Source organism: Triticum urartu, chromosome 7, assembly GCF_003073215.2.
Source record: "Triticum urartu cultivar G1812 chromosome 7, Tu2.1, whole genome shotgun sequence".
Taxonomy (NCBI): Eukaryota; Viridiplantae; Streptophyta; class Magnoliopsida; order Poales; family Poaceae; genus Triticum; species Triticum urartu.
Window position 1 is genome coordinate 277403812 of NC_053028.1, and position 11810 is coordinate 277415621.

General features: G+C 49.4%; 2 protein-coding genes across 2 annotated transcripts; one reads left to right on the forward strand and one right to left on the reverse strand.

Annotated features, from left to right (window-relative positions):
- Window positions 1–979: 979 nt before the first annotated feature.
- LOC125521622 (actin cytoskeleton-regulatory complex protein pan1-like) lies at window positions 980–2469 on the reverse strand. The gene is made up of 2 exons (XM_048686682.1): window positions 1347–2469; window positions 980–1248 (listed from the first exon to the last, which is right to left on the reverse strand). Exons 1-2 carry the CDS (start codon window positions 1860–1862, stop codon window positions 1174–1176), a joined length of 591 nt encoding a protein of 196 aa, XP_048542639.1. The 5' UTR covers window positions 1863–2469; the 3' UTR covers window positions 980–1173.
- A 1790-nt stretch (window positions 2470–4259) lies between these two features.
- LOC125520721 (ER lumen protein-retaining receptor erd-2.2-like) lies at window positions 4260–8065 on the forward strand. The gene is made up of 6 exons (XM_048685709.1): window positions 4260–4663; window positions 6285–6484; window positions 6721–6861; window positions 6945–7025; window positions 7572–7696; window positions 7773–8065. Exons 1-6 carry the CDS (start codon window positions 4441–4443, stop codon window positions 7819–7821), a joined length of 819 nt encoding a protein of 272 aa, XP_048541666.1. The 5' UTR covers window positions 4260–4440; the 3' UTR covers window positions 7822–8065.
- Window positions 8066–11810: the final 3745 nt, after the last annotated feature.

Genomic DNA, 11810 nt, shown 5'->3' on the forward strand with positions numbered 1-11810 from the left:
TTCTAGCAAAATAAAGATATGGTTGTAGCAAAAATTTACTCGTCCAGCAAGAACAAACTCCGATGGAAGCAATTTTTGGGGCTACTTCTAGCAAAATAAAGATATGGTTGTAGCAAAAATTTGCTGGTCCAGCAAGAACAACTCTGATGAAAGCAATTTTTGGGGATACTTCCAGGAGAACACTCCGCCAGTTCCAGCAAACCTGGTCCATGGTTGCAGCAGCACCCGGCCAAACTCTAGTCCAACTTGCCATGGCGACCTCCGTGGCTCGTCGAGGTGAACCCCCACAGCTTTCCGCCATCACTGGTTCCAGCAAAACCAGTATGTGGTTGCAGCTCTCACCCCAGCCAGTTGTAGCATTTGCGTGCTCCATCGTCAAGCCTGCCGGTTGAGGTAGTAGCTCACCGCTGATGCCGGGATGTAGTCACTGACGTGCTCGCCGTAACTTCTCGCCGTCGGCGCCCTGAGCAGCGAGGAAACAGCTGTAGATGGGAGGGATGTCGGGGCTATGGGGGAACGTCGCAGGGAGCGTGTGGAGGTGAAACGAGAGGAGGAAGATGAGAATGAACCGGAAAGGGATGAATAAGGTTGGATGCGGTTTGCACGGGCCTACGTCGGGGGAGACGTGGCTATATGTGTGTGGGTGTTGTGCGTGACGAGGCACGAAGTCGGCCCAGCGTTCGGCCGGCGCGCTGACGTAAAACATTTCCCTAAAAATTAATAATTTCTCGTTGCTGCCCTTAGCAGTATCCGTGGCATGCCAACCACTCAAGGAATATTCTACTCAATCTGACAGGCTAATGGCTGACACACGGGGTAGTTGGTTTAGTGAGAGGGCATGAGATTACATCAGAACTCAAATACCACAATCCGTCGTATTCACAGAACAAACAAGAGTAGTAGTATTTCTCAAAGAGCAAGAGAATAGATACTTGAAGAAATTAGAAAAAATCACACAGAAGGTGCCTTCATATTCTGAGTGGCAACCATGACGCGACAGGCGCATTATGAGATATATTATATAATTCTTGGCATAATAGACTAGATTAGTTTGAAGTTTTTATATTTGAGCACAGTATAATAATAGATGCTCGTATACACGCCCACACACTTATTTTATTGGACTTCCTCGTATGCTGGATGAAGATTTGACCATGCGCGTGACCCAGCCGATCAGTACGCGCTAATTAGCCTGAACCACGCGCGTCCGTGTTCCTTGATAAATATAGATGATAACATCATATTTATCTAGACAAAATATATAATATAGTTAGTAATTAATAATGAAAAGGAGACATATAACAACATAGCTAGTTACTCATTTTATAAAGTAACATCACACATACCAAAACAATACTCCCTCCATCCGATGAAAAATGTATATATAGAAATTTTAGTACAAGCCGTGTGCTCCCGCGCGGGCGGCCCGGAAGAAACCCTAGCCGATGTCGACTCCTCCACCACTCATCCCCATTCTCCTTCAGCCGCCACGTGAGGGCATCCCCGAGCAAAGCCCGTGCGGTGGCGGCAGGGACGGTGTTTCCCTTCCTCTCGTCCGGGCGTGGCGGCGCAGGGCGTGATCTGGCGGCAGGGATTCGCGCGCGACCTGCGGTGGCACAGTGCGGCGGCGCGGGCGGAGGAGACTCGCGTGCGTCCAGCGGTGGCACAGTGCAGCGGCGCGGACGATACAGAGACACGGGGGGCTGGTCGCCCGAGGAACCTGCCGCTGCTGTCCATGGGAGCTTCGGCGCCAGATCTGGCTCCTTGGGGGCGGCGGCTACCCCATCCGACGGTCCCATGGCTACGACGGGGCACGACGGAGCGATGTAGACGTGCTGGACAGCGTACCGCTCTGGCGGCATGGTGGCCTGGGTGTGCTGTCTTGCTTGATCTGGGCAGATCCTCTGCTTCAGATCTGGCTTCTTGGGCAGCGGCTCGCACGGCCGTAGGTCATCGGGGCTGCGGCTGGGGGGTCGGCGGGGTCTGTTGTGGTGGCGGTTGAGTGTAGTGGTTGGCGGAGAGGGATTGTGTGCAGGCGGCGGCAAGGTCCTTCCTGACTCCGGTATGTGTAGGTGCTCGAGGTAAGCGATTGTGGCTTCGGACGCCTTCTTCTGGACGTAACGAGGACGCTCACTGTGGTCCGGAAGCTAGGTAAGGAGGCCTGCGTTGCCAGACTCGGCGGCTGGCCACGCGGAGAAGAGGAGGATGGGATGCTCCAGGCGGAAGCCTGTTGTCGACCTTGTCGGCCACAATGACGATGACGCCTTAGGTGCGCGCTGGGAGTTATGCGCCATTTGCAAAACTACCTATATGTGGCGCCTGAAGCGCCGAGTAGGAATTGCGTGACATTTGTGCCGAACTGCACGTTTCTAGAAAAGTTGTAATCTCTAGAACATTTTCTTGAGAATTTTTTTCTAGAACATTTAACCAGCCATGAAACAGCTGCACGTTTATGAATCTTTTCTAGTATTCATGAATTTTTTTCTACGCGTTTGAGAAGTTCATGAATTTTAAAAAGTTTACGAATTAAAAAAATAGTGAACTGAGAAAAGTTAACGGTTTTAGAAAATGCCGGCGAAGTACAAAAAGTTCATGAAATACTAATAAGGGCACGGATTTTTAAAAAATTCACGAATAAGAAAATGTTCACTGAATTGAAAAATGATCATGCATTTGAATGAAAAGTTCACGAATATAAACAAGTTCATGAATTTTAAAGAATAAGTTCACAAACTTGAAAAAGATCACGAGTTTGCAAAAAAAAGTTCATGAATTTGCACAAATTCGCTATTTAAAAAATCATGAAATTGAAAAAAAGTTGACGAATTTGAAACAAGTTCATGAATACAAAAAAAGGTCACAAATTTGAAAGAAAAAATTGCGAATAAAAAAATGTTTAGTAATTTAAAAGAAAAGGTTCACAAATTTGAAAACAGTTCATGAGTTTGAAAAGTGGTTCATGAATTTGAAATATGTTTGGGATTTTTTACAAACTGAAAAAAAAAGTTCACGAAAATGGGAAAATGAGAGAATGGAAAACGAAACATAAAAAGGAAAAAAAAACTAAGAAAACTCGGTCAAAAGCTTTTAGAAGTTTCACAAAACCGGCAGGAAACTTCTAGAATCCTCATAAAGCCTGATGGTGTACATGGGCATGGGTCGGCCTATTTTCTATGCAGGTGCGCGCTGGGAGTTGTGCGCCATTTGCAAAACAAACTATATGCGGCGCCTGAAGCACCGAATAGGAATTGCATAGCATTTGTGCCGAACCACATGTGTCTAAAAAGGTTGTAATCTGTAGAACATTTTATTGAGAAATTTTTTCTAGAACATTTAATCAGCCACGAAACTGCTGCACAGGAACAGCAATCGGCGCAACGCTGAAATTGGGCCACTAAACAGAGGCTGGCGGCACACTGCGAGAATGGACGAGACGCAGCAAGTAAAAAACGCTCATTGTCTTCGGCTGTCCACAGCGAGCCGCGCTGGGCACGGCATGGCACACTGGTGCCGCGGCCGACGGCGACGCGCCTCCCCCTTCACACGGCGCGATGAGGCGGGTGGTGCGGTACACCGGCCCGTCCGGCACGGCTACGTATACGTACGACAATCCGCGGCAAGCTGGCCAAGAACCGGGCCCCGGATGACAGACAGCGCGTTGGAGTTTTGTACTAGCTCATCCATTGGTGGAGGTCGCCGTCTCGCCAGGCTCCGCACTCCACTCCACGAGGTCGGTCCTCGAGGCCTCCGTGCGGTGCGAGTCGCCGTCGTCGCGCCCTCCCCACTCCGCGCTAGGTCCTCGGGGCGCATTAACAATTCCAACACGCTCAAGTCAACACACCGGATCGTTCAGCTCAGCCGATCGGTTCAGGTAGATCGGTCAGATGGCTTAACCCGGCCTACTCCCATCGAATCGACCGACCCACTCGCCACGCCGGACCCCCCACCTACGCGAACCAAACTCGCACCAGTAGGAAGCATATCCTCAAATGCAAATACGGATTAATTGCGTTTATTCTATTGCCTATCTATCTATCCATTAATTGGAAAAAGGAGGCGAGTTATAATACTACCAAAATCTGCTATGAAGCGGTGACTCATCAAAGCAAAGATAAGCATCGCATTTATCCTACGTTTCCATATACTAGCAACCTGCCTCAAAAAAAAAAGGTAACCTGCCTGATCTCCCGAGGCGACGACACGAAACGGTTGCAGCTGCACCAAACCCAGCCCGACCCGTCCGGGCCTTTACTCCACCACCACAGTATCAGTACCGCACCCATCCATCCTCCTCTCCTGCAAAACCAAAGGCCAGACCCAGACCCAGACCGCTCACGCCGCACCGCACGCGCTGCACGGGCACCCAACACAAGCCCTTCTCCGATCGTGCTCTCTCGCCGCCGGTAGCAGTCTAGCAGAGCAGCGGGGAGGAGCTCCGAGATGAGGGCGCCGCGGAGGCCGATGGCGGTCGTGCTCAGCTGGGTGCGGAGGCAGCCGCCCAAGGTCAAGGCCTTCCTCGCCGTCGTCGCGGGCATGACCGCGCTCGTCTTCATCCGCTTCATCGTCCACGACCACGACAACCTCTTCGTCGCCGCCGAGGCCGCGCACGCGCTCGGCATCGCCGTGCTCATCTACAAGCTCACCAAGGAGAAGACCTGCGCTGGTTCGCTCTCTTCTCTTCTGTTGCCCCCTCTTTCCCCAAAGCTATCCTCTCGATCCGTCCAGCTAGCTTCACTTCACCGCGGTCTGATCTGATTTTTCCAAAGTTCCTTCCTTTCTGGGTCACCTTTGTGCTGAAAACATATGGATTTTTTTCTTTCCTTTTGGAATCATGAACCTGATTTATCCTCGGACCTAGGTACTTCTGTTCTTTTGTGGGGGTGAGGCATATGAAATTATTAATCCACTGTTTTGCTATGAGAGGTAACTGTTACTTGGACACTGTCTGCGACTTACGCTGCGTGGTGCATTGCAAGGAAGTGGAATATTACTACTCCGTACATGCTGATTTGGGGAACGCTGAAATTCTTGTGTGGTCATTTCGCTGAATGTGTGCAAAGTGAGCAAAAAGCATGTTCCTGTTCCATCCAACTGCCCTGCCCCGTTCGCGTGTCTGTAGCTGCATCTGTGTACTTTAGAGGCCCTGCTGCGAAATGCAGGCAATTCATGCTGTATGCTCGTTCTATGAATGTGGTTCCATAAGATTCTAGCAGATTGTTCTGATCAGTATGGTGTATGTGATAGTGCATAAAGTGTTTGTTTGGACCATTTCATCTCTTGGCGCTTCAGTCCAGTCCCTACTGGAACACCTGTCTCTCTCATGGACTTGCTGTTCGTAAGAAACTTTCCTGCTTTATTTGTTGGAATGACTTTGTCCCTAGATGCTATTTTGATGAAAAAAGGGTCCGTGGATGGTACTATTTGCATGAGAAGAAGAACCAACAAACATGTTGTTCATACAACATCAGCATCATTCCATTCTTGTAATTTGTGTTTCTGATCCTTATTAGGAACATATGTGTGCCCCTTTTGTTCTTCGCCTGTTTAAGATGCATGTTTTCTTTGCGGAAAGTGAGCTCCTTTGTTCTTCGTCTGTTTAAGATGCATGTTTTCTTCGTGAAACGAAGCAGCTCAAGCAGAGCTAGAAACGGAAGCCAAAGCAGCAGCATCTTCCTTCTTCTAGACAGTGAGCTAGGAATTTTTAGTTGATCTGCTCTTATGTTTGCTGCTGGGGTTTAGGTAACTGTGGCTATTAAGAAACATGAACCACTCCTCTTTTTTTTCTGCATGTCACTAAAGGATTTCGGTTTTTCTTAGTGTGTCTGCTGCTCATATTGCTGCCTGTCTTTTAGCTGTTTGAATGTTATGATTAGGTTTCTGTTTCATCACCTGATACAAGATACAAGGAAATTTCTATGCTCAAGCTCTGAAAATTTTGTATACAGCTATGCACATGGATAATTTGTATGGTCACAGAATCTGCCTTCTCACATATCTCTGGTACTTTACATTGTATAGAGGTTGCGTCATTTAATTCGGATCGGAGGGAGTAATAAAGTTTCTTACATAATGGAATCTATGTACCATGTTTTCATTAACAAGAAACTGGGTCTCTACTGATAGTGAAGTGCATACAGATGACTGATCTGCTGTAATAAAACACACTAACTGCCATATCAGTGTGATAAACTTGCTTATTTTTTCTTTGGTGTAGTTTGATCGTGACAATTGCTTTGTAATCTATATACATGCTCTAACTTCCCCTCTTTCTTAAATTCTCGCAGGACTTTCACTCAAGTCTCAGGATTTGACAGCACTGTTCCTGGCCGTTAGGTTGTACTGCAGCTTTGTTATGGAGTATGACATCCATACAATACTGGATTCAGCTACACTAGTAGCTACTCTTTTTGTCATTTACATGATTCGGTTCAGACTGAGGTCAACTTATATGCTGGACAAGGACAATTTTGCATTGTACTACGTGGTAAGAATTCAACATCTATAAACTATAAAACTGTGAGGATTTAGGCCATTAGACATTAGTTGATTAGGGAGTCTTATTTCCTGGTTGTATGTTGTAGGTCCACAAGATGTCAGTATCACTTTTAGAAAGAGTTGTATCTTTGCCCCTTGTGGTAGCTAGTTTTGCATGTTAATCTGTTTATCTTGTGAACTTCCTCTTATTGCCGCCAATACCAACTCACTAGACTTACTGTCCAGGTTGTACCATGTTGTGTGCTGGCATTTATTGCTCATCCTTCGACATCACATATCATGATCAATAGGATCTGCTGGGCCTTCTGTGTTTACTTGGAAGCTGTTTCAGTGCTGCCCCAGTTGCGCTTGATGCAGAATACAAAGGTAACTGTTAAAACATACATAGGCCCTTGGATGCAGAATTGAACGGTCAAATTTATCTAACTTTAAGATATGTTTTTGAGCAGATTGTTGAACCATTCACAGCTCATTATGTGTTTGCATTGGGAGTGGCAAGGTTCCTTAGCTGTGCACACTGGGTCCTTCAGGTTCTTTACTCTATCTTTTTCTTATTTAAAATGTGCAATTTTAGTCTCTGTTACGCCAAAGCGCCAATACAAACTGCCTTCTGACGACACATAATGAAATATTCCAAAAGAGTGGTAGAAAGTCCAGATACTTTGGTGAACAAAGCAGAACAGTGAAAACATAGTTTTACTACACATAAAATAAAATGGTATCTCTCACTGATGTTTACTGTTTACACCATTAAGTAGAAGTTCACATAATCAAATGTTTTTATTGAGGTAAATTTTCCATTTGTTGCCATCATGACCACCCATGTTCATGCCTGATTTAACATATCCTAGGAAATCATAATTTTACCTAGTTGCATGTTGGATGGTATCGGTATCTTCTCAGTGTCTGCACACTTGGCTGCATCATTGTTTAAGAAATATGTTACTTTTAATGCATGGAATAATAGCATGCTTATCCATGGGGTTTGAAAATATAGTAGACTATATCCATGTTGCAGAATTCATTCATGACTGTGTGGGTCCATCTAAACCAAGTAATGGTACTCGCCTTTTTAGGTCTTGGATACTCGTGGCAGATTATTGACTGCTCTGGGCTATGGCTTTTGGCCATCGATGGTTCTCCTCTCTGAAATCGTCCAGACGTTCATCCTTGCAGATTTCTGCTACTACTATGTGAAGAGGTACATAATCTTAGCATCTGCTATCACTTTGGCAAACCGTTTAACATGTGTTAACCAGTGAATTGTTGTTGTGCAGTCTTGCTGGTGGACAACTAGTGCTGCGACTTCCTTCTGGGGTGGTGTAAAATCTGCATCATGATGGACAACTCATCTGTTTGGTGCTGTGTCTTACTGTTGAACAGTGGCTCTGCTTCTGGCGCCCAACCTTCGCTCTTCCCATGTGGGATGGATTCAAGAGTCTTGTTTGCCTTTTCTTTTTCAGTTATAAACTGTTTGGTGAAAATTGTACCAGAGACTCTTGGTCGTGAAATGTAGGCTGTTGAGAATACTATCTATAGCTGACTATTTATCCAGACTAGTTTTCAAGTACTTGCCTCCTTACATGCTCAGTCATCCCAGTTTCGGATTGGGGAGGCCATGAGATACTCGCTTTTCGATGGTCATGTTCTCTTTCATTTGTGTTGATCTTGGTGTTGCAGCTCTGAGCATTGGTTCCAGCTGAGCCAACATCTCCAGTTTTTGTATGGGCTGGCGTGGATTCTGCTGAATTCGCAGTGCCGTCAATGAAACTGAAGAGTTGTTGTTCAGGCTATAGGTTGGTCATCGGCGGGATTCGTCTTGTTTCACTGAGAAAAGGTGTGATTTTGCTTAGTTTTATCTGTCAGTGCAATTTTTCCTAGTTCAATCTTTTGTCAATACTCCACAGTTTCATCACTAAGAGCAACTCCAAAGGGCCGACCCATTTCGTCCGTCTGCTCCGTTTGGGTCGGCGCGGACAAAAATGGCGGCCCAACACGCCGACCCAAACCCAAATCGTGTCCGCGCCGACGCATTTGCGGCCCAAATTTGCGTCTCAAATGCGTCGGCGCGGACGCCGAACGGACGCTTCGCGCGCCTTCTCGCTGTTCGCCGCATCCCCACATGGCGGTCGTCCAACTACCCGCTGCCCACACGGTCAGCTTAATTTATGACGATGGGCCCACGCATCAGCAACGGCGCTCGTTCTTTTTTAAGCCGACCGTGCGGCGGGATCGTCCTCATCCAAACTAGCCGTCCCCATCTGCCCACCCTTGCTCCCTCGTCGCTGGCAAACCCTAGCCATCGCAACCACATCGACGATGGGCCTCTTCTCCGGCGCCAGCGGCAGCAAGGCCAAGGGCAAGTCCCCCGCCACCCCTTTCCCCTCCGAGTTTCTCCCACCTCCGCCGGCGCCTCGCCGGCAGAGGCAGCGCGTCAACGTGCTAGTGCACCAGGCGGAGTGGCACTGGCAGAACCGCCAGCCGCTGCCGTATCCCGACGTGACGCTGCCGCACGACTGGCATCTGGATCCAGATAGGATCCCAGTGCCGGCGGCGCCGCGGTCGGCTCGTGCTCACGCGGAGGAGGTGCGGCCCTGGCGGGCGCTGCTGACGGCGGAGCAGCGCCGCGACTCCGCCTACGCAACCGACTCGCCCAACTGGGCGAGGTGGTTCGCCTTCGAGCACGAGGAGGCGAGGCGCCGGGGCGTGCGCGAGGTTGACCGGAGGCCAACGCCGTTGGTCGTCCGCGAGGAGGACCAGGCGGCCCTTGCGGCCGTCTACCGTGAGAGCGAAGAGGACGAACGGCGCAGAGCGGAGGCGGCGGAGGCGAAAGGCAATGGCGGAAGCCCTTGCCCTCTCCGCGGCGGGCGACAACATGGTGCCGCTGGTGGCCCCGCCGTCCCCCATCAAGCTGGAGCCGCAGCCCGAGCCCGAGCCCATCGCGCGCTTCTCCTGGAATGGAGTGGTGCGCGAGTGGGTGTCCGCACCACCGGTCTGGCTGGGGGCGACGCCGGCGCAGGAGCAGACCTACCTCGAGATGTGGCGCCAGCGCCGGCTGGCAGAGGAGCGCCGGCAAGGCGAGTACGAGGAGATGCTCGAACGCGACCTCGAGGAGGAGGCGCGCGAGGCCGAGGAGGGGGAGCGCCAGGCAACGGCTGCACAGGCGGCTGCACAGCCCCCCCCCCCCCCCCCCCCCCCCCCCCCCCCCCCCCCCCCCCCCCCCCCCCCCCCGCTCCGGCACTGCCTGCGCCGGCACAGCCCGACATGGCAGCGCTCTGGAACACGATGTTCGCCTGGGCCGGGCCGGCGCCGACGCTCATCGAACTCACGGACCCCGAGGACGACGACGCCGCCGCCTAGGGCAGCGCGCCGCCTCGTAGTTTAGGCTGTTTTTATTTTTTAAAATACAAATGTGGACGCGTGGACTCTCGCTGGCCTTCGTGGCCGGCTTTAATGTTTAATTAATGTAGTTTTCCTTTTTTTAAATATGCATGCGTTCATTTTTTTTGGCGCCGTCTAAATGGGTCGCAGGCCAGCGTTGGGCGCAGATGCCGACCCAAATGCGGAAGCGGGCATCCGTGTCCGTCTGACTGACCCAAACGGACAAAAAGCGGACAAAATCGACGTCCGTTTGGGTCGGCCCGTTGGAGTTGCTCTAACAGCTTCAATGATTTCAACATTTTTGGCAAGGTTTGGTGGTGGTAATCTTTTAAGGCATCTTTTATTACCCGCCATACATTATAAATCCCGTGGTGTTAAAGAGTATGGGCACGATATGCTCTTCCATTTTATTTATGAGATCAGAACGCCCAGCTGCCCCTGATGAAACGGCAAACTTAACCTGCCGTGCACATCAGATGATGCAGTAGGATTCGTCTCCCTGCTTGCAGTTGAGGTGGCGGAAAACCAGTCCATGCCAACACCTCGTCGAGAATATTAAATCCATGGCGCAGCTGTGCAAGAAACCGACGAGATGGCGCCGATATGTACTTGCAATGCAATCCAATGCTTTACTTGCCGTGAGCAGGACGGCTGCTTCTACCTTGCCGGCCGGCAAGTTTGAAGTCCGCGTCTCCGCGAGACGGCAACGCTCGTCTTGCGTTCCGTTTCAAACATCTCGCCACGATATGCATAGTCACGGACGGCGAGGATCTTAAGTTGTCATAGTCAATGATGATGATGGTTAAAACTTCCAAGGAAAAAACTTCAAATTGGGATGGCAATCCTCCCGATACATAGGGCCAGTTTTTTTCGGCGATTTTCTCAGAATCACCCCCTCACTAGCTTCTGACAGAATCGCCATTTCATTTTTTTTATAATCCTATTTAATTAAGATCTAATTAGCTAGGATTGTAAAAAACATATGAAGTGGTGATTCTAGAAGAAACTGGGGGGGGGGGGGGGGGGGTGATTCTGGTAGAATCGCTGAAAAGAACTGGCCCATAGTCACGGACGGCTGCTCGCGAATCTATACGAAGTACTCCCTCCAATTCTTTTTAGTCTCAATATAAGTTTTGTTTAAAGTTAAAGTATCTCTAATTTAACCAAACTTATAGAAAAAAATATCAACATTCATAGTACTAAATCAACATTCGTAAACAAGGGAGGGAGTACATACAGTCTAAATCAAACATGTCTATATGCATTTGATTTACAAAAGAGTTAGAGCATTTTATATTTATGAACGAAAGGAGTACATATACCAGTAAAAACTACTAAAAAACTAATCACTGGCAGGAGGATGGGGCTCTCACAACTTGCTTGACATCAGGCGCGCTGCCACCTAGATCTTCTCTGTCTGACCTCCGGTCCTGTAGCTGCGACCGGATCCGAAACCCCGTAGCGGCCTCTATCCACCCCACATGTTGCCCAAGCTTCACCTTCGACTTCGGCGTCACCCCGTCTCCTGGCAACTCCAGGCGTTTACTACATTAACGCTCCGACGCTCCGGAACGAAGCTGAGGTTTTGTCATGGATGCGCCTTCACGCATGCTGCCAGCCGCGTCAGTTATTCTATGCCCCCGCCAACGTCTCCGCCTCCACGCTCGTCGTGGCTGTCCTACTCACTCATGGAGGTCCTACCCCGCCATTGGAGGATGACGGGTGATGCACTCGCACAACTTTGCCTACGCCGCCTTTCCACCCCCGATCCGGCCACCGCCTAGGTACCCTCCTCCCTTGCCGACGTCGTCCGTGATGGACACCATGCATGGCAAGTGTTCGGCGAGATGCCATAGCCATTTTTTTTACGGTCTCATTGTTTACTTTGAAGCTAACACAGTGGATTCAGATGAGGAGTACTTCTACGCCGAGTT